Genomic DNA, 25,514 nt, shown 5'->3' with positions numbered 1-25,514 from the left:
TCCCCCCACGTGCTCACCCCCCGGTGTGAATTAAATAAAAATCTCGCAATTGCAGGCTGTGCTCTGAGAGTCGAGATCCATCCATTCACTCCTATTTATAGTACTTCGTACCTCAATGCCAACCAACACAGCGTTCCTCTCGCTTCTCATCAATCACGTTGAATCTCATCTCATCTATGTTGGTAATCTTAATTAATCTTACCTCATACTCAAAGATCGCGAGTGAACTTAAAAAATGACACCCTCTGAGACATACAAGATGATGTCTTTGTTGTCTTTACCTGCTGTATATTCAACTTCCCGAAATCACTTGACAATAATACTATTTATTAGACTTCCACCCCATTCCCCGCATTCTCGGCAATACATGTAGCGATTGGCTGCAATGTAAGTTCTTGTACCCCATCTTTATTATATCTGGACGGTCTCGGGCATCACAATATCTGCAATAGAAGAGCAGATGATCAATTAAAGTGCCTTTACGTGACGAACTCGAGGTGTAAGATACATTTATATCTTCTTAAGTTTTCTTCCGCACATCACAAAACCTTGTCAGATCTCTCGTTTTTCATTTTGAATCTCGGTAGCAGGGGTATTGGTGTGCTCACCTTCCTCCAGGATGCATAGCAAAAAAAGACAAGGTGGATCTTGTGTGCCCTTTTCAAAGCCCCTTCGTGGAAACCCTTCAGCGACAAACTGTTTTGTATCACGTCGATACCGTTCATCGGGCTAATAGTCATGCAGTGATTCAGAAGGTCTCCTCAACATGCATATAAACATCGAATCCTTTTACCAAAAATACCTCCCTCTTCCGTCCAGTCCCAGATTTCATTCCAATTTAAGCAAAGAAACTGTTTGTAAAGTTGGAAAATGTTTAATACATTAATATTCCTGACGCTTGCTGCCTGCTCATCTGCAGCTCCAGCACCGACACCATCGATCAACACAACTGTTGATCTAGGATACTCAAAATATTTGGGAACCAACAACGGTAATGGCGTCACTCAGTGGCTTGGACTGCGATATGCGGCTGCTCCATTAGGAGATCTGCGTTTTCGAGCCCCTCAAAGTCCCGCTGTAAATGATACCTTACAAATAGCGAACAGGGTGTGCACTCTGCCCACTTCATTGATTCGTTATTACTGACTTGAGATTTACAGCATGGTGGAGTCTGTCACTCCTCGCCTTCGACCTCGCTTTCGTCCAAAACAACTGAGGATTGTCTTTTTGTGGACATCTATGCACCCACTGATGCAAGCAAACTCCACCCTGTCTTTGTTTACTTTCAAGGTGGTGGCTTCAATACCCTTGCTAGCCCAGACTTGAATGCGACTAGCCTAATTGCAGCTGGTCATCACGACATCGTAGTAGTCACGTTTAATTATCGTGTTGGTCCTTGGGGTTTCTTGACCAGTAAGGAAGTTGTAGCGAATGGTGATACAAACGTTGGACTAAAGGATCAACGATTTCTACTTGAATGGGTTCAGAAGAACATTGAGCAAGTGAGTTTTTTCCAATGTCTGGGCTTAATACGTCTACTATAGCATTTGATATTGATATACAACAGTTTGGAGGTAATAAATCACATGTAACAATTGGAGGAGCAAGTGCGGGTGCGGCTGCTGTAGACCTCCAGCTTTCTGCATATGGAGGTCGCGATGATGGACTCTTCCATGCTAGTGCGGCCGAAAGTCAGTCTTTTGGTGCTCAACTCACGGTAGACGAGTCACAATATCAATACGATGGTTTAGTCCAACGTACTGGTTGTGCTGGGCAAAGTGACACACTAGCTTGTTTGAGGGGGTTGGATATCGGCATCCTTGCCAAAAACAATATCAACGTTCCAACACCAGGTGGTGCAGGGGATGATCCGGTGTTTATGTGGTCTAACGTCATTGACGGTGATTTCACTCCTGATTATACCTACAAGTTATTTGCTACAGGGCAATATGTTCAACTTCCTGCGATATTTGGGTATGCCATCTTTACTGTTGCTCAGCTATTCCACAAAGACTAACAAGATATTCTCTTCATTCTAGTGACGACACAAACGAAGGCACAATATTTACTCCTCAGTCCATTAATTCCAGCGTCGAAATGTCCAAGTTCTTGAAAAATAATTTCGTCAAACTTACTGATGATCAATTAAGTAACATCCATGAGTACTACCCTCAGGGACCTCAATATCCAAACGCTGGCACATACTGGAGTGCAGCAGCTCTTGCTTATGGCGAGATGCGCTATAATTGTCCTGGAATTTATCTATCCGGCTCTCATGACTTCTACGCCCCATCAATTGGAAATTGGAATTACCATTGGGATGTTCTATCATCCACAAATGCTGCCAGTGGGTATGGTGTTACGCATACTTCCGAATCAGGTTCTATTTGGGGTAGCAGCGGACCACCAGATTCTGCTCTCATACCATCCATTCAAGCATACTGGACCAGCTTTATTAGGAGCAAAGATCCTAATACGTATAAGCTCAAAAGTACACCCAGATGGGGACAATTAAAGACTAGTAATTATCAGAGGATACTTTTTCAAGCCGAGAACGTTACAGGAACAGCCACTGCAAACGTTACAATGGAAACGATACCAGATGTACAGATGGCGAGGTGTCAGTACCTGTCTAGTATTGGTGCGAGCATCGGGCAATAAGCTTATCATGGGGATTACTTGATTGAATCAGTTTCATTGAATTTCTCTTGTTTATTTCTACTACATACTTTTACGGTCATGGATATTCGGAATTAGGTGTTAGGAAATCACCGTTGGCATGGTTTTGCATACGATGGCGTTTTGGATTTCATGGACATCTAGAATTTCTCTTTTGATACCTACCAAGACATAGCTTATTACCTTTCTGAGTTATGTCCATTTATATCATACATTTATGTCTACTATCGACTTGGGCTGTGATATAACAATCAAATTTCATGCCAGATCTCAACCAAACAAAGGATCATTGGACAACCCAAGAATAATTTCGATCCAGAACTCGTGAATCTCCCCTTTGTCTATCTTCATTCCAGGAATCTATTTCCGCGCATCGTTATTGTCGAAAATATCTTTGTTGTAAGTAACCAGATACCAGCAACCGTTACCATCGAATGTTCCATTCATTCTAGTACTTAATCGAGGCAAGTAGCCTGCCTTAAAATTACATACCCTTTCACACGTGTTATGAGGGGTACTGAATTCAGCTTTACCAATCATTCTCTTTGTTATTTATTTTGTTGTTCTACCTTCACTCGTAGCTCTCCACCTTAACTTCATTTTATCAGTCGATGGCAACTTTCAAATCTCTATCTACATTCTACATCTATGTCCACGATTTCCGCCACAAAACGATCTATAAGCATTATTTTTAATCCGCGTAGTGTGCAATCAATCTTCCGTTCGAACCCATGCATTCAACAAAATCACACACACAATCCAAAAGCTTGACTCGCACAAACCATCCGTTCGAAGCTTCAAGTCTCATCACAAACACAGACATACAATGACATCTCACACAAACGCAAATCCCAGCGCCAGTTCACCTAAACGCAAAATAGCTCAAAGCTCTTCTGATCGCCTCTCTAAGATACCTAAGCTCAAAGTACCAGGCAATACTCCCACTGATCCCTCTCAACCAAACCATTCCCGCTCCAGAAATTTGCCACAATCCATTTCCACCGATGGCAAACATCATCATCATCGTCGTCATCACGAACATCATCCGCATCATGGATTCATTCGTCCGCCTCACGATTCCACTTTATTTTCCCCCACAAATACGAGCTCTTCTTTCCCAAACTTAAGTTTAGGTGAAGGTGTAATTCCGCCTTTCACATCGCCCACTGTCCCTCTCTCACAGAGCCAACCATTCTCCGATCAGGACACACCGACCGGGATTGAAGACGCCGCGGGACTGGGTGCCCCACCAAATCTGGCGAGCGATTTGGAAGAGGCATTGATGGAAGAAGTTGAGAAAAATCCAGGGCTGGCACAAGGGCTTAGAATCGAAGATCTCGCTTCTCAGGGTAATGGAGGAAGTAATTTGACACCAGAAGAAGTGGGCTTTGAGATTGACGTGGATATAAATAATGATAAAGACGAGATCACATGGGAGAGTGATGAGGAGGAAGATGGAGGACAACCTTCGACCGGAGAAAAGGACAAGGAATACGTAGAATCGTCTGTTTCCTCCGCATCCGATTCTCACCATTCATCGGATTCAGGATATGATGAAACGGCGGGGCCTCCAGTTTCGGATACAAATATGGATACAGGACCAGAATATGATGAGGGGTATGTGGAGGGCGGAGGAGACATTCATGGCGTTGAGGCCTCTGCCGAAATCGACTGGAATGATATGTCGAATGATATTGATGCTGATCCCTACGCTGGGGGTGCGTCAAAAATACCAGACGAAAACGATGTACAAATGAATTCTGGTGGTGTATACGGTGAGCGGGATAGTGGAAACGCAGAGTGGGCTGGCCTGGTAGCTTTAGAGCCTGAGGGAGATGAGGCTTTGGACCAATATGAAGGAACTGGAAATGGGGCGCAAAAAATCGGCGAGGACGATGTCTGGTGGTTAAACGAAGGTTGAATAGTGTAGAATGGGTACACAATGGTCGACTTAGTTGGTGTAATACGAGAAGAAAGACGTTTCTCTGCTTTTCGATTGGATAAGGAATCCATCAATTGGAGCTGGTAATGGGGTATATGAGAGTGTCTTGATGGAAATTAAGCCCCAGTTGTGATTTTTCATTGGCAAGTATTGCCTGCAAATAATGTATATGGGTGGTGATTGGGTCTTGGGAGGACGTATCACCCAATAGGTCATATTTCTATCATTAATTGATCTCTTCCCTATATAAATCAGGCACTGGCACGACTACATGTCAAATAATCAAACTGGTCGAGTGTCTCCCCTCCTATCTACTTGTCTTACAATCCACGCATTTATCGCACAGAGATAAAGAAAGGATAATGGATCTATGAAGTACCAGTCTAGCTAAATGTGTAAAGACAAGCCACTCAAGATATTCTCGCATATCAAGAAAGTATAAAATCATAACGGCTAAAATATGCACACCCAACTCATCTTACCTGATCGCCTCATAATTTCACATGAGATAATTTCAATGAACCCTAAAGCATCTCCCCATTCCCCAAATGTTTTCCCAACTTTGGTTTGAAAAAATCATCTTTATTTCTCTCCCCCTCAAACCCACTTCCATCATACCACTCCAGCATTTCCCTCCAACCCTCCATCCACTCTTCCAGTAGCCACCCTTGCGCAGCCCACAATTTCTCATGAACCACCTTCAATTTCCCCTTATCCTCTTCATGGGGAAAGAAACCTCCCCATTTCCTCTCCAAGGGTGTCACGGGAAACGCGCCATCTTGTTTAAACTGCCATGCAAAGAATGCTTGATCTGCCATATTCGTATTATACATATTATACCTCTGATAATTTTGTAAAAACCTTCTATAAATTAATTGACTCGGTGTAAACACCATCGCTCCCACATTGATCTCGACCGGAATGCCGGGAAGTTGAGGTATTCCCGAGAAGATAAATTCTTCACCATTACAACTGGCTGATCCATCAGGGAAAAGATCACTTGTTTCTTGCTTGAGTGAATTGCAGGCTTTGGGATCAACCAACTCAAACATCTCATCAATATTCTCCAACGGAAAAGCATCCGCGTCCAAAAATAGTATCCGATCGAAATCCGTTTGTGCCCACATTTGTAACTTGGAAAAGGTATCTTTCCATCGCGAATAGATTGGCTTGCCTTCTCCATCGGTTAAATCCTTTCTACTAGGGTTCCAATCTAATGGACCCAATTCTCTGACGATAGCTCCTGCGCCCGCAAGTAACTGTCTTTGTTCTTGAGTGACATGGGAAGCAACAAAGGTGATGAATGGATAAGCATGAGTTTTGGAAGACGATCGCCAAAGAACGCGATAGATGAGAGATTGGACGGCCATGAAATAGGGGTCGCGAATGGAAGGATTATGCGTATTCATGAAAGTTGCATAGGCGAACCTTGAACCCACTGGCATCGCGGGGTCATAGTTGTGAGGCCATTTAACTGCGAGACTTTTGAGATCGACAGTGGGAAGAGGAAGGGAGAGGTCATTTTGGAAGGGATATTTTGTGTCGTCGAATGCGGAGCTGCTTTCTACAGTAGGAGTTGAGGAACCGGGAAGTGAAGGCGGGGCTTGTGGTGGGAAATTGAGATTGAGGGGGACCTCTGCTGGTAGTGGTACTTCAGCTAGCGGACTGATTGAGTTTGGACTCGAAATTACTCCATCGATCGGCTTATGAAAGAGTCCACTATCTCCCTGCTGTGCCGCCCAGTTCAATTTCGCGCGATCATACGTTTCTTTTATTGTCGAATGTGATCGCCAAAGTATTCCGGCAATGACAATGAATAAACAAGCAAAGCTTAAACGGCTGCGACGCATGATAGATAGAAATTCATGAATCGTTTATATTGTTGATAAATTTTGCGGAGTTCCAAGAGAAACTGAAAGGAACTCTACCAACACCTTTCATGTAGATATATTGGAGGAAGCAAAACAATATATTGAAGAATACTGCGATCGAATTGCGACAGAAATGCAATTAAATCCGTACCTTATCTATCTTATCCATCTGGGATATTTGCATCCCATTATATGCATGATGGTGTCACTAAACTAAGTACTGTAGCTGTAAGCTTGGAAGCTTGAAGATTAGAGCAACATCGGCCGAGGTACCAGGCGTGTTTAGGGCTTAGACTTACTTAACCGCCCCTGGAAACTTACGCCTATTGGTGGGCATTATGGTGGTCAAGCTTTGGACTCGATTGATTTCCTTTCATGTGCTCGCAACTTCATATCATGATCTACAGGCTCCATGCTATGCATATTAATTTATGGTATCAGTCTTGTCCAGGGATATGTACAGATGTAGTAGTCATGAAGCGTGGGGGAAAGTCAAATCTGTGTAAAAGCAGCGAAAGAATTCAGTGACACACTCACCATTTTCTTCTTCACATGAAAACCAAATTGTAAAAGCTGGGGTAAGTTTGCGGGTCGGACTGGGTGGATAAGAGGCTCAGGGGTTCCCCGCAAGTGCAGATGCAAAAGCAGCGTTGGCTTCTGTTTGGTGCTAGGATTGCATATCGACTTATATCTTCTGCCGATGGCCAAATATGTATGATGAATTCGCCGAATTTTCTCTCCCAGTCGAATAGTCTGACGCGTCGAGTGTGCAGCTTACGAAGTTGTAGGTGTATGGTTGGAGTTTTGTTGATGTTACGCGAAATGGTCTCAGGGGTAGAGCTAGCTATGATCAGGTAGATTCAGTTTCTGGGTCGGATAATCTTGCATTATATCAAAATTATCAGCCTCTTTCAATAGCTCCAGCATTGAACTTCCATACTATATCCTGATCTCGACACTTATAATGTCCCTTGGAACCTGGACTGGTACTAAAGACCGGTAACCAAGACGATGCCCAACTCGACTATTCTCCAGCCATGCCCTGAATTTTGCTTCCTTACCCCATTTAAACAATCTGGGGACTCCTCTAACTCTCTTCCATAGAAAGTACCAGATTTTCATATCCAGCGCCGAAACACTTCGTTACAAGATTGACTGTCGGAGTACTCCTTTCGTCATCATCAATTGTAATGCGAGGTCTTGCTCCTGAGATTTCAGCCACACTCGTTAGAAGTGATTCAGTCCACTCAACTCCCTCCTCTGCATCAAATTTACTTCTAGCAAACGGATTTTGCACGAAAATTTCGAATCAACGTACGTTCACCAATAGCGGAAGCCATAATTCGAGATTTGCTATTGAGTATTCTTTCAGTGGGATTCGCCGCTCGCATATCATGTGTATATCACGAATATGCTTCATATTACCGGCATTTAAAATACATGGAGCGCTGTGGTTGAACCATGAAGGACTGTAGAAGAGTAAAAGGAATTCATTGTGCCCATACAGAACGTCGAGAGCTTCATCACTGATCTGTTGGGACACGCGGAGGAGGCCAACGGTGAGCTTTTCAATGTGACATTCAGGCAGCAAAAAATGGGTTGAAAAACCCGTGTATACCTCACACTCCGAGGATATATGAATGCGAAGAGGACGGGAATTCCTCGTTGGGTGATACGGGAACTGAATTTCCATGGGTTTGCATTTGAGCAATTGCACGTAAATCATTTGGCGGATCTCAAGTGGTAAGCGTAAGAGACCGGGAAGTTCATTTTTTGACCGCGGTTCGTCATTTGAAGACTGTTCAAGCCTCGAAAGTGGCTCATCATTTGATGAAGGAGTTTCTGCATCAATTTTGGTTTCACGTACAACTGAAAGTTGCGGGGATTTTTTCTTCCAAAATCTGGATATTTTGAAAGACATTGAGAAGATGCAAGCCACATAAGTTCATGAGGGAGGATATGGTCAAGAGTAGATGTTGATATCTGTTCCTGGTAGAAAAAGAGGAGGCCGGGCTTATGCAAAATTCTCACGTGACTAATGATTTGGCCATGTCCCACTTTGACATGCCAAACCGATACTTCAAGTGTCTCCCATCTTCCTTAATTTCTTCCAACTAGTGAAACATTAAAGCCTATCTTGTAGCGAAGCAATTTCGCGATGGGCTAGAACAAACGACGCTGGGCCGACGATTGTGGACTTAATAAACATGTCCCCCGAACTCCCGAACCCCGAATTCTGTTTGTATCATGTAACCTGACCAGCTGGACTTCCAATGCGGACTCAAGTTATCAAGCTTAAATCATATCATATTGAATATCAATATACCACATTTCACATCATATCAACTCATAATTCGCAGCTGGGCCCCAATCAACAAAGCACATCACTTGAGTGTCTCGTGGCTTAGGAGCACTCGGTCGTGTTTTCTGACAGCTGCGAACAATGATAACTTTACTTGTTCAGATGAAGAAGCCTCGTAGTTTCTGCTTAGAAATATTAGGTCTGTCGATTTGAGGGTTGATGTCGAAGTCGAACATGATCATAGCGTAGTAATGTTTCGGGTTTCAAACCTGCGTCTGAGCGAAATGGCCACATATTATGAGGAGCTTTATCCCATCATCATCCGTTTGCTATTTGTTCTTTATGTTTTTAAACTTGAGATTCATGGCAAGAATAGGTTTCCGGCTAGCGCTGACCGGTGTAGTCGTCGGTACTATTTTCTATCAATTTATTTACAAATCATTGATCCTTGGCACCTTGGGATACAATCGCGCTTTAGAACCTTTCCTCAACTTTGATGTCGAATGTGAGAAGATTGATGATGTAGGTTTGGCTGGTTGTGCAGATATGTGGTTGCACCAGGAAAGTGGAATGCTTTATATGGCATGCTCAGATACAAGGGGTCGAGCTGAGTGGTTTCCGAGGTATGCTCCTAGCATGTATTTTTAATTCTTACAAACTAAGTCCTTTAGTTTGAACCATCTAAATGCATCAGGACGCAGTTTGTCTGATCGAATTGCCATCCTGGATACACGTGGAACTGGCCCTATCAAGAGTCGATTGACATGGCTCCAAACACAAAATTTTGAAGGGATAAATAACGATGGAAGACTTAATCTTCATGGATTTGATATCCGGGTAGATTCGAAAAATAACGAGCAGCTGCACATCGTTCTCGTCAATGATCGCCATCTAGAAGATACTGGAAAAGCAGGTCCTTTCAACCAAACCCAGGCGGATTCAAATAGTACGATCGAGTACTTTGTAACCACATTGGGAAGCAAAACCATGAACCACAAGCAAACCTTCACGAATATCGATATAGATACACCTAGGCACGTGGCTTGGGTCGATGAGCATTTATTCATGTTTACGAATGCTCATAGCTTGAAGGGTAGTTCGGTAGGTTATCTCTAATTTGGACACGAAACTCACGCTAATCTTTGGTCTTTAGCGAGGATATTCCAACCTCGTTCTTGGAGGTGGAAGCATTGGTTATTGTATGCCTCCTTCCACAGAATGCGGTGTGACGAAATCTCCTGGAAACCTCAAAGTGCCCAATGGGATAGCACTCGGCCATGACAATCTACTCTATGTTCCTTCGTCTATCTCTGGTCAAATTCAAGTATTTTCTTTGGAACCAGAACAGCGTCTCCGAAAAGTCGATACTATCAATCTCCCATATCCGATCAATGATATAAGTGTCGACAAGAATGGAGATATTTACGCTGCCACTGTACCTGCCTTGCACAAAACATTGAAAAACTCGCAGAATATAGAGGCCAATGTTCCAACCGCAGTGTTTAGGATCATTAAATTAGGCGAGATGGGCGAGGGAGAAGGATGGGGTTGGAATGTGGTTAAAATGATGGAAGATGACGGGAACACTTTACCAGCTACGACGGTTGCAGTTCACGATACCCAGACTGGTAAAATGTTCCTAGGTGGCGTGTTGGATCCTTTCATTTCGATATGTGAAAGAGTGAACGGAGAGAGCTTTAGTGCATATATGGAAATATTGAACTTCTAATAGACGGTTAATTGATCACTTCGTTTGAATTTACAGGTTCCCACATTGGGTAGGTTCATCAAGAAAATTGAATCAAATGATAGCTTACTTCTACACACTCCTGAAAATCTGAGTGCCAACAAAATCTATCGAAATCTCAGAATCTCAAAATCACTTCCTCTCTCACTCTGTACTCTTCGCCGTATTTTCAATGAAATCTTTTACAGCACTGAAGTATAATATACGCTATGAAGTTGGCTCGCATATGCGTGGGGTGGGTGTTAAGACTGACAGGGAGATTTCTCATAGGAAAGTCTACTACATTAAATTTGATGTGTGCGGCATAACCTCCTAAATTTCGCAAATGCAATTGGGAATAGGTAGGTCTACCTAAATGAATCATTCATATAGTCTGAATCTTTTAGGTAGTGAAATGGCTTGATGGTAACCAACTCTTATTCTTACTATTTGTTGTAAATATATAGAGAGCTTATCTATATGACTTGCTTGGTGAGCGTCGTGGAAGCAAAATTATGTTCTATGCTAGACTAGTCAATTTATTACTACGTTCGTCTAGATTACGAGCTTTTCACAGAAATAGAAGCATTGGTAGCGCACTGATTTTGAGTATTGAGTATCGGGTATTATTAATATGGACAGAGAGTCGTGTCCCATCTATTATAGGAAATTGTCTCTAGCTCCATCAAAGGCATTGTCTCTCCTTCTATACACTCTCCCAAATATCTCCAGTCTTTAGAAGCTATAATAAAATTTGATAGCCACCGACTTGTGGACTCATGCCCTTGATACTAAAGTCTCTACTTAAAACTTGAGCCTATCGTAAATTCGATTGGATATAAGATTAAAAACTCAGCCGCCTTTTCAGAGCTCATTCATCTTGGTCACCAATGTTTGGTAAAGATCAACATCACAACCAATGCATTCGAGATACTCGTAGTACATTGAAACACCCGTGTTGTCATCAAGATCATTCTATGCAAGTTTATTAGCTCGCCGCTTAATGGAGTGGAGATATACATACTCTTTCGAAAGCCACTAAGATCTCATCTTTTGACAGATTTTGAGCCTCTTCGTCTGTAATAGATCTCCTTAATACTTCGAGGCCCTCCTCCAAGTTACCACGTTCATTTGTATAGCTTGTCATCTCCTTTTTTGATGCGTCCCACAAGCCGGTTGGAACTTTAGGCCACATTTTCTTCAAAATTCCGACGGTCGGACCAGACTTCAAACCACAGGTAGGAAGGTTCCCAAGCCTACTTTCCCAGTAGTTTTTGACATGTTCAGGAACTTCCAGCATTTCGTTGTGTCCGAGAAAGTCAGATTTCATAACTTTATGTGTTCCGTAATATTGAAAACCCGAGTGATCGCTATCACGAATGAAAAGAGGAAATCGCTTGATAGTTGAGAAATGTAGCTCTGGTGTTATCTGGACACCGTGTGTGCCAGGAATACGAGGAACGAGGGGGTCAAATTCGCGATTTAGCAACGCGTATAAATGTACCTGCAAAGCTCGTCCTATTCCCTTCGACTCAAACCAGCAATTTGCGATGGAACTTCCACCGAGGCAATTCTTCAGAAAGTGGTAAGAGAACGCTGTGTTTGATTGAGGGGGAAGCTGTAAATCTATCGATGGAAACCTTCTGACGACGGCCGGCATTGCCATTCCCCATTGAGCGATGACAGATATCCGAGACTCTTTCGTATATATACTCTCCAAAAATTCAACTGTGGATTCAGTAGATTGCCGTGGCAATGATGAAGATTCCAATTCTTCGCCGGCACTCAAGGTACTACTCCTGTCGTCTTCTACCGTTTCCCGCAGAGGCGTGCTAACATTGCCAGTAAATCAATGTGCTATTCTGAATCCATTTACAATATGCGCAAGGCGTCGAGATAAAGAAAGCACCGAAAGATGTGCGTTTATGATCGAACGGACTTACGCATTATAGAGATCAACATTGGTATCTAATCCATGCTCTAGTTTCACGGGAATCGTCGTATTGTCGTCGTCATCAGTCAAGTCGATGACAGCTGGCGAGCCCGATTTGGTTTTTGAACCCGCAGTATTTCCATTTTCCAACTTTGCTACTTGCTCTCGTAATCTAGATAATTCAGCAAGAACGAAGTCCATACCCGGCAGAGCATTTTCGATAGGTTGAGCCGCTTGAGCAATACTTGTAGAACTTCTTCCAGGAGCTTTCGGTGGAAGAGTCTCATTTGGCGAATCAATAATGGCAGCATCTCTCTCACAAGACTTAGTAGTGAGCTTGCGCTTTTTGGTGCCGTTTGAGGTGATTTCGGGCATTTTGTGGCTTGCTCTGGAGAGTGTAAGTATCAAAGATGAGTTGAAGCACCAAAACAAGACATGAAATCAGAGTTAGTTGACCAAGTTAGTTTGTGAGCAAGGTGTGCGAGTATTCAAGAAACATTCGATGATGAAGATGTAGTCTTAGATATCCTACAAGTCACGCTGAGGTAACATAGAGTTCAATACCTCGTTAACAAAACAAAAAGATTCCCATCCTCGAGCCATCCGTCCCCATCGGCGGGGTTTAAAAGCTTCAGCACAGACCACCTCCACATCGCGTCCGCGTTCTTCAATCCTCCTCCCATCTCACTCACAACCTCAATTCAATATATCCTCAAAATGTATTCTTTCCTCATTCGCCTCTCTCCTCACTGATAAATGAAATGCCCATCTGTATCGAGTGTCGCTATCCGACTACCCAACTCTATACCGAGTACTCCGGAGGATCAACTGGTCATGGAGTACGATTAACCGTTTGTAAGAATTGTGGACGATTTTGCGATAAATATGTTGAGCATGATTTTGTGGTTTTGTTTATTGATTTGGTTTTGATTAAGCCGCAGGTTTGTTTCTCTTGCTTTAACCTTATGACATTCTTACACACACATATATATGTTTGAGGTAAGGGAAGGCTAATAGTTTTGGGAACGGAAAGGTTTATAGACATTTGTTGCATAATACTTTAATGAGAGAACATGATCAATTTGACGTATGATATCTCCTTTCTATGGTACAAATCTTATATTGACATCTATCATCTAAGCCTTCCATAATCCGTCTCGGTGTCCTTCTCCTCCTCTTCGATGTCTACCTAACATGGGCACGTATCGAAAAGCAAACTTCCGTGCCCATTTCCGCTCCAATCGAAACAGATAATACGAATTTCCTCCGTCTAGCCGCTCAACCCATTGTATTCCAATACGTGTTCTTTCTGATCCTCTGCGCGCTCTCAACCCTAAGCTTTCACCTCTCTATCCGCTTCCTCACATCCTCGCCACTTTCGCCTTTAGTATTCCTCGGTCTCCTGCCAAAATACACACGTCCGAATTCCGTATCTACAGCGCTACTAGTCTCGTCTTCTACAAAATTATTCCCTATTTTGATGGTAATATGGGAGTATGACGTACCGGCTGCTGCGAGAAGTTTAGGATGGGCTGTCGTTGCGAATAATGTGGAGGCTTTGAAAATATTACTGGATTGTGGATATGGGACTGCAGCGATATTAGCGACGGTTGGAGCAATTAGTAGGTGGATGGTTGGGAGGGGGATACTTTGGGCGGTGGGCTTGGACGGGGTTGACACCGTTGGGGATTCAGGGGTAGCGGCTGATGGAAAGGCGCTTTGGGCGGTAGTGGAACTGGGTAGAGAATGGGGTGGAAGGCTGGGCTTGGGGTGATTGAGGAGAGTGAAGAGTGGAGGGAGATTCATGAGACAATGAATATGAATGCTATATATCCCAAACATCATAGATGCTTGATATGTAAGGGGCTGACAGTAGACATTCAGGGGGGAATGGTGCACTATTGCACAGCACGATGGTATGCTCATAGATTTACATTTGCCAAGGTGAACTAAGCATCTGCAATTCCAACTTCACTACAAAGGTACAGAGTCCCGCAAGGTATGCCTATACTTCGAGGACCATATCAAGATCCGGCGTTCGAGCGCAGCGAAGAAACTGGGGGTCTTGGGGCTTGACCGCATCAAAAACAATCAAATAAGAGAAATAGGTATCGCTCCGCTGAAGTCCTGGAGGCCATTGCGGTGGAGGCGGACTAAGGAGAAGCTCAATTCAGTGCCTGATATATCAAAGTTTCCATTTCCACAATCAATTCCTATAAGTATACACGAGTCGCATTTCATTCCCCCATTAGAGTCGATCCCATCCCATGAACGCCAAATAATACATCTCATTCTTTTTCATTCTCTTTCGCCATCATGCACGTCCAACTGTAATGACCACTCAACTCATATGTTTTGCATAGTCTGGTCTTAAGTCTCCTCTTCTGGGTACGATGAGTGGATGCCATTGCGCCAAGAACGTAATCGCTGTTGTCAATGTCAGTATAGTTCTTAGGCTCATTCCTTCTATTTCCTTCTCCGTGTAATCTAAATTGATGCGATGGGATAACGTACCCCACATAAGATAACAACTTGCAAAAGAGAGGATGAGAGAACTGCGCCAGATTCTGTATACCAACAAATTAACCACCGATATTTCAGGAAAATTGTCCATATCCATCTATCCATTCATCCGCGAATAGTTCAATACACTCTATCGGGACGCGATAGATACATACGTTTGATTTTCGCCTTTAGGAGAAAGGAACCATGCTGCCGCAGAAGCAAGCACAACAATGATGAGGCCAATGACGATACTCCAACTATTCAATTCATCTTGTTAGCTATGGTTCTGATCCCGCGGTTTCAGAATATGATTGCACGAGTGTACAATGAGCCATACCCGTTTGCCATGTTGATTTTGTGATGATGAAGTTGTGAGGTCTGGATTCCGAGGGTTTGGAGTTGCTTAAGGCGGTTGTCTTATTCGAGGTTGGTGATTAAATGATGGAGCTTGGTTCAAGGTTTCCAGGTACTAATCGCGCTAATGATTTGGCTTGGCGCGTCAGCTCTTTCTTTTTCGTTAGACATAAATAATTTATGCGATAGATTCTACCTACTTAATTATCATTTCTGCACTGATTATTGTTGATCTAACGATATTAAGTCGATTGTTATATATAGACATATTTTTTATGTTTGGATTTCTATATTTATGCAATTGAATACAATATCAATTCAAATCTTGCGTTACTAATTCTCAAATTTCAAGCCAGCCTCTTGTCTAACAGCTCCATAAATAGCAGCAATATCACCAGCTTCTCCCTTATGGTTCTTAACACCCTCCAAGTGAGCATCTGCGACCTCGAGAGCCTTCATCTGTGTACCGGCGCTCTTAGCCAATGCCATAGCATGTCTTGCATCTTTTCTAGCTAAATCGACAGCAAATAACGGGTCCTCCCTCTTGTGATAATCGCCCGGTAACATTCTACCAGAGTATGCTGCATATGGACCTGGGAATAAAGCCTCAATGAATTGATGAAGATTCTTGACACCCAGTCCAGATTTCTCTGCAAGAACATGTCCTTCGGAAAGAGTCTCAACCATATTGAAAACAAAGGTATTTCCAATAACCTTCAGAAGCGAAGCTTTTCCAACTGGTTGTCCACCAAAATCAATAGCAGCTCTGCCAATAACTCCCTTAGTATATGGCTTAACCTTCTCTACCGACTCTTTCGGACCAGCAAGTACGCAGATAAGTTGGCCACTTTCCGCCATAGCAGGAGCACCGAAAACAGGGCATGCAACAAAATCACCCCCAGCGGCCCCAATCCTCTTGGCCAAATCTTCCGTGGTGTCTGGGTGAACAGTTGAACAGTCTACGAAAAGTTTTCCAGCAGCGCCATTCTTTATTCCGGCATCGATCGTCTCGTTAATAGCAGCATCATCTCCTACACATGTGAAAATGATATCGGATTTTGAGACAAGATCGGTAATGGAAGAAGAGACCGTGGATTTGCCGGATGGGAGGGAAGAACTGAGATCTTCTGCACGTTTGGTTGTGCGATTGAAGATTATTAGGGGATTATCGAGGTTTCCTTTCTCGACGAGGTTCTTGCACATGCCCTGTGATATCTGTGTCAACTATCGTCTATCTCCTTGAATGAAGTTGCGGGGTAGTTAGTTTTGGGGAACTGACTCTACCCATGTTTCCAAGACCAATCCATGCCAATTGAAGAGCCATCTTGGATGAGTTTTGTGTGGTTCGAGAGATACGAGATTATACGAAGTAAAATACGATAATGTGTAAATGATGAAGTATGAAATTGCTCTCTCAATTGGGATTTGGGACGTCTTTCATGAGCATTTATAAAGATACGTACCAAACCATTCGGTCCCGATATTGGATGCATGATTAGGTACATACTAGGTAGATTGTGATACTACTATATCGGAGTTACAATTATCACCTAGGTCGGAATGAAGCCGTTTGGTCCCACTGTTGACAAAGCAAAGGAAGACTTTTGGGATAAACGCCGATTTCACTCGCTCATTGTAACCGGATACCAGTTCTTCAGTCCTTCATACTTGTTTTGTTGGAAGAACAGCGCCTCCTTTCACCTTTTGCGATGTGGTTGTTAGTAGAGTATTGTAAAGGAACAAACAAGTGCGATATATATAATTCCGAGAAAAATGAATACTTTCCATAAGTAAAAACCAAGATATTTGCAGTATCGGTATCTCAGGTACACTTGCAAATGACGCTCCGCTGACTCTGCGACGGTCACTGCCGTGGAGCCAAACTATTTTAGACTACCATGCAAACGCATATTAGCATGTCGCGTTCGATCTGCTGCAGCATTCATTACCTAGGATGCAGTTTGAACATGCTTTTTCCCCTGGAGCGAAGCGAAAGAGCCTCCACGGCAGTGGCCCAACGCAGCGTCACATGCAGGTAGAATCTTGAAATTGTTCTACCCAGAAAAGTTGACTGGGCATTTCAAAATTATATGTATATCTACCAGTATTATCTCTTCAAAGAGGAACCATCATACAAAACCAAGTATCTGATGCCAAGTACCTAGGTATTATTTGCACACCCTGTCTCGGCTGTACAGCCTTATGATTTGATTTCATCAGATAAGATCTTGTTTTTATGACGCCAGCTCGAAATGAGCCAACAAATTCGTAGTTCTACTAATAATGCTTTTTCATTTTTACACTTTCACGTGTGAGCTTCCTATCCCCGTTCGCGTTTATCGAAAAGCGTTATCGGATGACTGGTGTGGAGATATGAATCGACTTTCGCACAAGCACATATTATCTATTACTTCATATAATGAAAATGCCTCTCTTTCTTTGTTATTATTCTCAACAATTTATCTTCAACTTGAAAGATTGTGATTCCAATATTCTCCCTTTTGGATTGCTTTCAAATGATTTCTTCTGAATAATTCAAATCAATATGCAATATGTTATTGCAAAATTTAGCCTTGAGAAAGGGCAAAGAAGCGGCTGGTCATAACGTGAGTCAAATGGTTATCTCCATGGTGAGACATTTACTAACATTCTACAAAGATTCAATCATTGACAAAACATGGGAATTATTTGGTTCAAAGTAGTGATAGAAGACGCACATATACTTCCAATCAATCTGCGGCTAGTAAAGTCAGGGAAGAATTGGCCAAAGAAACTTGCGAAAAGCTTTCGAATCAACATCAAGCCAAGAAGAAGGCTAAAGCTATTGATAGAGTGGGATATATTCCATTGAACCATTCGATTGAAATACTTACAAACTTTAGGACTTCTTTCTATCGGTCCTTGGTTCTTCCGCAACTAAACGCGAAGCTCGCTCTTACATTCAAAACTTCAAACCTCTAAATACTTCTCCTGCAAAGCCGAAATCCCAAGAGCCTGTCCAACAAATCACAAATGAGAATGGCGTGAACTTGGGAAGCATTTATACAGCAACAAGGGCCGTGGCAGAAAGTCCAAAGTTTGTACAACATCCAGCAGTCTCACAAACTACGTTGGGCGGCTCCATATTACATGTTGCTTTAGTGAAAATTAGAGCTCCACAGCTGCTAGATGACGAAACATTGAATGGGATTGGGAAAACTTTATCAAAACTGTGTAGACTTGGACTAGTCAGTACTGTTGTGGTGGATTGCGAGGATGGATCCGATACCCACCTGAAGGTATCTAAAAGCGAATGGAGGAATCGGGTTAAAGAGCAAGCCGCTCGTGTTGTGACTGCCATTGATTCTAGTGAGACAGAAGCACGGCTAGTGGACAATGTGATAGGAATTGCAGAAAATGGACCTGATGTCGAGCAACAACCATATCTGAAAGGCAGGGTGCATGTCAAATTTAGGGAGTTATTAATGACGCCATTGAGACGAGGAGTACTCCCGGTGCTACCTTCAATAGGGCATACGGATGCCACTCAGGCGGCAGTATCAATCACCGCTAGTGATGTTGCCTTGGCGTTGACCCGAGAATTTGCTGGAATCTTACCTCCGCAATCACCAGATGAACATCCTGATGTTGCCAAAGAGCGCTTACAAGCCTTACAAAATGAGGTATCGCTTGATCGTCTAATTTTGATCGATCCTCTTGGCGGTATTCCAGCTTCGGATCGTAAAAACGGTTACCACGTTTTTCTGAATATGGAACAAGAATATGAGCTAGCGAAGCAAGATCTCATGAAAACAGGAGGATTGTATAGCGAAACGTCCAAGCAACCAACACGTGAAGAAGCGGGCTCGAATCCTAATGTTGGAGATGGTACCCCTCTTTCAAGCTTTACCGAACAAGAATCTGACGAGCTTAGAAATTCATCCTCGCAGCACAGCGGTTCACCTACACAGCAAGATCAAAGGATGAAATTTCATTTGGATAATTTGGAATTAGTTCGAAGTGCTTTGGCCATATTACCTCCTAGTTCTTCAGCTTTGATAACTACACCTGATGAAGCCGCGAATTCTGGAAAACAGCACGAATTTAAGGCCGCTGGGGTCGGTACACGACGACAACGAAATCCATTGATTCACAACCTACTTACCGACAAGCCAGCATACTCTTCATCCCTTCCTGTTGGAAGACTAGGCCCAATGGATAAGAACGAACCAATTACACCATCAACTAAATTGGCCCCAGCTACTTTTGCAAAACATGGAATGCCAGTGACTATTTTCCCAGATCCAAGAACCACCCCTTGGCAACCACCTATCGCTGGCGTTCCACAGATAAGCTTAACTGATCCTCAAATTGACCTAAGCCGCCTAGTACATTTGATCGAGGACTCTTTCAATAAGAAACTGGATGTTCAGGATTATTTAAGACGTGTCAATAATCGTATAGCTGGAGTCATTATTGCAGGCGAATACGAAGGAGGAGCATTACTGACCTGGGAACTACCACCCGGTGTTCCAGACGATGGAAGTGAAGAAAGTCGTAAGCGAATGGTGCCATATCTTGACAAGTTTGCCGTCTTAAAGAGAAGTCAAGGATCGGGCGGTGTTGCAGATGTGGTTTTCAAATCTATGGTGAGAGATTGTTTTCCTGGGGGAGTTTGTTGGAGGAGTCGTAAGGTAAGAAATATCTTGAATCCGTGGTCTTGATTTCGTGCTTGGTATTAATGAGACGACAGGATAATCCAGTAAACAAATGGTACTTTGAACGCAGTAGAGCTACGTTAAAATTGGCTGATACGAATTGGACGATGTTCTTCACAACGCCGGAAGAAAACATGGATCAGCAAACATTCCAAGACTATGAAGCTGTTTGCAAGGTCATTGAACCTTCTTGGGCGGATAAGCAGGGAGTTCAGGATTGAACTTTCTACATAAGTGTTGAAGGAATGGATAGTGTGGAGCTTGATATACTCATGAGGTGCCTATGAACCAGACTTAGATGCGTCTCGCAATCGCCAAAACATAATGCATCCCTTGGAAGCGGACTCTAGTTTCGGCAGAATGCTTGATACACTACATCATTCCAACATAGATGGTAAGAGTGATTTTGAATATCGAAGTAAAGATCGCTATGTGATCGGCGTCACACTTATCAAACATATAATTTAGGATTCTTGGACGTTGGGTGCCCCGAATGATTTTGGACTACCTGAGGCTGGTGAAGCGAGATGGGAGTTTGTTGAGGGGTGAGTCGGACGTTGGTGGATGTTGTCAAAGCGGGAAGTGATATACACAAGCTTGTGGATCCATGTAGTTACACTTGAAGATACCCTCGATCGAATATTGACTACCAGTAATATATACTTCGCTAATGAGGTTAAATCTTGCTATGAAGGTTTTCATAGTAGATAACGGATTTCTTTGAATACTAAAAAGCAATGTGATATGACACCCAGTAAACAGAACCCAGGTGCAATATGAATAGAACTGGTTATCGTGAATGATTATTCCAAATTTACTATGTCAAGAGTTCGTTTCAATATGAAACAAAACATTTCAGATAATACCCGTACCCAGTTCCCATTCTCGAGCCATTCCACTGTTATCAGTTCTCACGTGAAGATTAATTTAGGCGAAACCTTTGGAAATCAAGCTGTCACTTCCATGTGCAGTCGCAACGTCAATCTTTACTGCCTCATAATTAAACAAAACCTACCAGGTATTCAATAATCCAAAGAACAAGAGCGCATATTCGATCACAATAAACATACATACAATACAGTAAATGAACATGGATTTCTCCAAGTTCCAAGCCTTTGGCAAGAATGTCTCGTCAGTATTAAGTTCTTTCCTCCCTTTCTTCCAGATATATGTCATTGTGGTTTATTTACACCGAAGCTAATCTAATACCTCAATCAATAGAGCTTCATTCACACCCTTCGCAGCTCGAACCCAACAATATGTCAAAGAGAGATTGGGCCAATCTGATGATAAGGTGATTCGATTTAATCATGCGCTGTGGAGGGAAAGGAAGAAAATCGTGAATTAATACTAAATGTTATGTTATGATAGACACAACTCCCTCCCGATTATATTGAGTTGGAGAAAAGGGTCGATGCGTTGAAGAAGGTGCATCAGAAGATGCTGTCTGTTACTTCGAATTTCTCTCATGAGGGCTATGATTACCCACAAAATTTGTCGGAATCGGTAGGTTCTTTTCTATTTACACATTCAATATACAATTCAAGAATAGCAAATGACGCTCCGCTGGCTCTCCCGGGTCCGCTGCCGCGGGGGCTGATTATTTGGGGGCAATGTTCGAGCGCAGCGAGTTACGGGGAATGGGGAGCTTATACCCATGATGATGATATCATCAGTCTTTTCTCAAAACTACTGGTTACAATACATTTGCTAATCTATTGTTTTACCAATAGTTCAACGACCTCGGCCGCACTGTTTCCGAAAAAGTCCAACTCCTCTCCTCTGCTACCTCCCCAGCCGAAGCTCAAGCTGCTCTTACAGCCCCTCCATCCGCAAAACCACAACCTAAAACCTTCAATCATGCTATTGCTCGCGCAGCCTTGGCATCTAGCCAAATTCTTCAACAACAGAATTCCTCTGGAAATGAAGATCCTTTAGCTACTGCCCTTGAGAAATATGCTCTTGCAGAAGAACGTGTTGGAGAAGCAAGACTTGCACAAGATAGCCAAATTCAAAGTCGGTTCCTCGCAGGTTGGTCTACAACATTGAACACTAATTTGATGTTTGCGACTCGTGCTAGAAAAAGCGTGGAGAATTCGAGATTATTACTCGATGCCGCAAAGGCCAGGGCTAAGAACCCAGGATGGCATTTGCCTGGTCAAGCAGCTCCTCAACATGATGGTCATGAAGATGAGATTCAGAGTGAGGAGGCTAGAGTTGAGATTGAACAAGCAGAGGATGAATTTGTTGGACAAACTGAAGAAGCTGTTGGTGTTATGAAGAATGTAAGTATTGTTTTTTTTGGCGCATTTCGTGGGGATCAAGCTAATGCGTAAACCTAGGTTCTCGATACCCCTGAACCACTCCGAAACCTTGCTGATCTTATCGCCGCTCAACTCGAATACCATAAGAAGGCATATGAGATTCTTAGTGAACTTGCACCTGTTGTTGACGGTCTTCAAGTTGAACAAGAAGTGAGACGTTCCGAGGCATTTTCCGCCTAAATCCTTTTCTTTCTTTCTTCCTTCCTTCTTTCACTCCTAGAATCCTTGAGGCATGTAGCAGTTATATTGTTAGAATATCACAGTTCAGTTAGCTGATGAAGTGTCTTCTACGCAGGCCAGCTATCGAAAGAGTCGTGATGGTGGAAGTGCTTAATCACCATCTAAAAATATTGATACCAAAACGATACTCAATTCGAGATCAAAGAATGAAGTGATAAGAAAATGGGAAATTTGAGATGTGATGCGACGCAATGCGTTAAGGAATTTTTCTGACTGCTTTTTTTCTTCTGGCGACTGTAGGAAACTCAGGATTCGTTCGCTTCGACTAGGACTGGGAGTGAGGTTGGGTGGTAAAGAGAGCATTCCTTTGGGGAGTATGTAGGCAGCGAACATCGGCTGGGATGGCATGAGTGAAACTGGAGATGGTTTTCTTACATTTGGGGGAGATTTGCGAAAGAGTGCGTGCGTGGTGATAGTACTTGGTAACTGGACAAATGTCTTGTACGAATTGTATTGTTGGCGTGGCTTTGCAAGAGCGCAGGTAGCTTGTTTTCTTCCTTCTTTTGTAGAGGGGTTGAGGATGGTTGGGGGCTGAGATAAATGGACGTGGAAGATAAATAGATTGATACCTAGGTAGGCATCAATTCAAGTACTGATATTGATTTATATTTTTGTGACAGGTCAAGAAATTGAAAGATAAGGGAAATGTTATGCTGTGAAATATATGTAAAGGGGCGGGATGTTCATTTGATAGGCTTAGTTGGCTTGGAACTTACTGTAAACAGTAAGATGAATATGGAAATTATTTGATGGATACATGGCAATGTGTGGCCGACCGGTGGTCTAGTTGTGGGGAATGAGGAGGAGATTTTTCTGGATTATGCTTGCAATATTGGACAGGATTAAAGACATGGTATTCATGATATGATTATGGGTGATGGTGCTTATTATATATGCATGCGTGTTTGGGTTATGGTAATATGAGATAGAAAAGAGGAAACTCATTGATTTGACGGTGGAAAGTTTAAGTCTGTGGAACGGATCGAGAAGAGACAAGTGAAAACTGAAAGGAGGAGGGTTGCATGTATCGTGGTATATATGGTTATGAATGTGAGGCCTGGATAGGGATGGAGATGAATTTTGACTTGCTTTCGTCTAAATCTTAAGCGGCATGTTTCAATGATTGTTCGTTTACTTGTCGACAGTGTTCTGTTTTGGTCATCGAGTTCTTCCATTCGAAGTAGATGGTGTGTATGAACTCTCTTGTCGTCACTCAGTTCCTCGCGTGTGGTGATAATGGAGCGCGTGCAGTCTTTAGAACAGGTCCTTTTCTAGCATCCTAACTTTCTTGATGGTGTTTAGGAAAGTAGAAAATGATACCTGTGAAGAAGAGAGGGGGCGCAGCTTTTTGATACGGTGCCCCCAATTTAGTTTTTGATTCGGGAGGTATGTATAGTTATCTTCAGAGATTTTGAGGGGGGGGGGTGTTCCTTTCGAGGATTTCACAGAGGATGGAGAAGAGATGCTGGAATGGCTTATTATTATATAAGGATTGAAAGCCAATGGCGTCTTGCTCGACGATGAATAAGGCGATGAAGTGTAGGAATTTGTTGCACGTCTGTGAACCGATAATACGAGGTGTATCCCAACAGGACTTTGAGATAGTCTCCTCCTAGTTCTCCGAAGAGGGAAGAAGAGGCATTGATCTACTAGCTTTTACTCGATTTTCTTGGATACTGTCCAATGACAATGTCTCGAATTTTCTGTTACATGTCTGTAAATTGAAATTACGAGGTATACCCCTCCAAGGCTTTGAGGTAGTCTACTAATTCTCTGGTAATGAGAAGATCTGGTACTGATCTACTGGCTTGAACTCCTATCTTCCTGTATGCTGTCCATTGATAGTACTTTGAAATGTATGTTGCACGTCTATAAATCAAAATTACCAGGTATACCCCAATGAGACTTTTGAATAACCTCATCCTGATTCATCTGCTCTGAAAGAACTAGCATTAATTTACTAGCTTTTACCCCAAGATTTATGGGAATCTCCAATCATACTATCTCGAGGTTTATGTTGCACATCTGGATATTCATTTCTACAAGGCAAATCCTGAGGAAGGCTTTGGAATAGCCTCCTCCTATTCCCCTGATAACAGGAGAACTGGCAGTGATCTACTAGCCTGTACTCTGATCTTCCTGGATAATCTCCAATCATACAACTTCAAAATTTATGTTGCACATCTAGATCTTCCAATCTGCAAGGAGATCCTAGCAAGCACAAGAATTAAGAGGGCTTGAGTATGATGTTATCTAGAAGCCAAAACTATATCGATAGCTGATTCAGTAAAGCTTCAAATGATGTGAATGTTGCACATCTACAACCTGAGATTACGAGGATTACCCCAAGAATCCTTCAGGTTGAAGAAATATCCATCGCTAGTTCTTTCCACCCCTCGGCAATTTTCACCATTACAGAATATCCTGAAGACTATTGTAAACCTACTTTGAATACTCACTGTAAAGTCTTGCCGAGGGGCTTAAATGTTAAATGTGAAACAAGCATCTGTGTACAGAGACGCCATGGAATTATAAGGTTATGACGGCATGGTTATACCCAGATGAGTCAATCAGGCATACGAGGGTATACAATGAGGATCAAATATGAGTGATGTTGCACATCTGCATGTCCGTGTATTTGAGGGAGAGTCCGACGAATATAAGACTTAGGGTTCGCTTTACTAATGAAATATTCTAGAATAGAAAGCTACCTGAGTATCAGAAGAGTTGATAAAGCAACGAGATTTTTTATTCTTGTTTGGTAGAAATGTTGCACATCTTATTCTTTCATACACTAGAACCGTAAGAAGTGCCAAAACCCCCCTATCAATCTAGTGACTTGACGCTAGTAATGACGATCATGGCGTCCTTGGTTACAAAATCCTATCTTCACCTAAGTACTCCAAGAAACTGAGTCGGAGGTCCGATATTGGCGGAGCGG

At 42.7% G+C, this 25,514-nt stretch overlaps 11 protein-coding genes across 11 annotated transcripts; 6 read left to right on the top strand and 5 right to left on the bottom strand.

Annotated features, from left to right (window-relative positions):
• Nucleotides 1-117: 117 nt before the first annotated feature.
• EAE97_011295 (uncharacterized protein) lies at nt 118-2,891 on the top strand. Its single transcript, XM_038881810.1, has 5 exons — nt 118-641; nt 745-1,107; nt 1,161-1,502; nt 1,568-1,974; nt 2,040-2,891. Exons 2-5 carry the CDS (start codon nt 871-873, stop codon nt 2,659-2,661), a joined length of 1,608 nt encoding a protein of 535 aa, XP_038727388.1. The 5' UTR covers nt 118-641; nt 745-870; the 3' UTR covers nt 2,662-2,891.
• A 614-nt stretch (nt 2,892-3,505) lies between these two features.
• On the top strand, nt 3,506-4,600 carry EAE97_011294 (uncharacterized protein; the record flags this gene model as incomplete). The annotated part of the gene is made up of 1 exon (XM_038881809.1): nt 3,506-4,600. The coding sequence occupies one exon, from the start codon at nt 3,506-3,508 to the stop codon at nt 4,598-4,600; it is 1,095 nt and encodes a 364-aa protein (XP_038727387.1).
• Nucleotides 4,601-5,145: 545 nt separating this feature from the next.
• On the bottom strand, nt 5,146-6,471 carry EAE97_011293 (uncharacterized protein; the record flags this gene model as incomplete). The annotated part of the gene is made up of 1 exon (XM_038881808.1): nt 5,146-6,471. The coding sequence occupies one exon, from the start codon at nt 6,469-6,471 to the stop codon at nt 5,146-5,148; it is 1,326 nt and encodes a 441-aa protein (XP_038727386.1).
• A 1,108-nt stretch (nt 6,472-7,579) lies between these two features.
• Nucleotides 7,580-7,832, bottom strand: EAE97_011292 (uncharacterized protein; the record flags this gene model as incomplete). The annotated part of the gene is made up of 2 exons (XM_038881807.1): nt 7,580-7,752; nt 7,811-7,832. The coding sequence occupies 2 exons, from the start codon at nt 7,830-7,832 to the stop codon at nt 7,580-7,582; spliced, it is 195 nt and encodes a 64-aa protein (XP_038727385.1).
• A 1,325-nt stretch (nt 7,833-9,157) lies between these two features.
• Nucleotides 9,158-10,523, top strand: EAE97_011291 (uncharacterized protein; the record flags this gene model as incomplete). The annotated part of the gene is made up of 3 exons (XM_038881806.1): nt 9,158-9,417; nt 9,466-9,895; nt 9,948-10,523. The coding sequence occupies 3 exons, from the start codon at nt 9,158-9,160 to the stop codon at nt 10,521-10,523; spliced, it is 1,266 nt and encodes a 421-aa protein (XP_038727384.1).
• An 861-nt stretch (nt 10,524-11,384) lies between these two features.
• On the bottom strand, nt 11,385-12,828 carry EAE97_011290 (uncharacterized protein; the record flags this gene model as incomplete). Its single annotated transcript, XM_038881805.1, has 3 exons — nt 11,385-11,495; nt 11,545-12,352; nt 12,464-12,828. The coding sequence occupies 3 exons, from the start codon at nt 12,826-12,828 to the stop codon at nt 11,385-11,387; spliced, it is 1,284 nt and encodes a 427-aa protein (XP_038727383.1).
• Nucleotides 12,829-13,214: 386 nt separating this feature from the next.
• EAE97_011289 (uncharacterized protein) lies at nt 13,215-14,227 on the top strand (the record flags this gene model as incomplete). Its single annotated transcript, XM_038881804.1, has 3 exons — nt 13,215-13,394; nt 13,487-13,540; nt 13,595-14,227. 3 exons carry the CDS (start codon nt 13,215-13,217, stop codon nt 14,225-14,227), a joined length of 867 nt encoding a protein of 288 aa, XP_038727382.1.
• A 567-nt stretch (nt 14,228-14,794) lies between these two features.
• Nucleotides 14,795-15,306, bottom strand: EAE97_011288 (uncharacterized protein; the record flags this gene model as incomplete). Its single annotated transcript, XM_038881803.1, has 4 exons — nt 14,795-14,880; nt 14,968-15,020; nt 15,132-15,215; nt 15,296-15,306. The coding sequence occupies 4 exons, from the start codon at nt 15,304-15,306 to the stop codon at nt 14,795-14,797; spliced, it is 234 nt and encodes a 77-aa protein (XP_038727381.1).
• A 339-nt stretch (nt 15,307-15,645) lies between these two features.
• EAE97_011287 (uncharacterized protein) lies at nt 15,646-16,636 on the bottom strand (the record flags this gene model as incomplete). The annotated part of the gene is made up of 2 exons (XM_038881802.1): nt 15,646-16,518; nt 16,592-16,636. 2 exons carry the CDS (start codon nt 16,634-16,636, stop codon nt 15,646-15,648), a joined length of 918 nt encoding a protein of 305 aa, XP_038727380.1.
• A 1,228-nt stretch (nt 16,637-17,864) lies between these two features.
• On the top strand, nt 17,865-20,230 carry EAE97_011286 (uncharacterized protein; the record flags this gene model as incomplete). The annotated part of the gene is made up of 4 exons (XM_038881801.1): nt 17,865-17,918; nt 17,971-18,144; nt 18,195-19,985; nt 20,045-20,230. The coding sequence occupies 4 exons, from the start codon at nt 17,865-17,867 to the stop codon at nt 20,228-20,230; spliced, it is 2,205 nt and encodes a 734-aa protein (XP_038727379.1).
• Nucleotides 20,231-21,099: 869 nt separating this feature from the next.
• EAE97_011285 (uncharacterized protein) lies at nt 21,100-22,667 on the top strand (the record flags this gene model as incomplete). The annotated part of the gene is made up of 6 exons (XM_038881800.1): nt 21,100-21,140; nt 21,231-21,303; nt 21,381-21,515; nt 21,743-22,294; nt 22,352-22,483; nt 22,629-22,667. 6 exons carry the CDS (start codon nt 21,100-21,102, stop codon nt 22,665-22,667), a joined length of 972 nt encoding a protein of 323 aa, XP_038727378.1.
• Nucleotides 22,668-25,514: the final 2,847 nt, after the last annotated feature.

This window comes from Botrytis byssoidea (genome assembly GCF_014898295.1).
Source record: "Botrytis byssoidea strain MUCL 94 chromosome Unknown BBYS_035, whole genome shotgun sequence".
NCBI classification, from domain to species: Eukaryota; Fungi; Ascomycota; class Leotiomycetes; order Helotiales; family Sclerotiniaceae; genus Botrytis; species Botrytis byssoidea.
Note: the sequence above shows the minus strand (reverse complement) of the source record. Positions and strands in the feature narration are given on the sequence as shown.

Coding starts and splice junctions, on each gene's coding strand:
- EAE97_011295 (XM_038881810.1), top strand. CDS start 871: ATGTTTAATACATTAATATTCCTGACGCTTGCTGCCTGCTCATCTGCA. Junction 1,108..1,160: donor CCTTACAAATAGCGAACAGG/GTGTGCACTCTG, acceptor TGAGATTTACAG/CATGGTGGAGTCTGTCACTC. Junction 1,503..1,567: donor TTCAGAAGAACATTGAGCAA/GTGAGTTTTTTC, acceptor GATATACAACAG/TTTGGAGGTAATAAATCACA.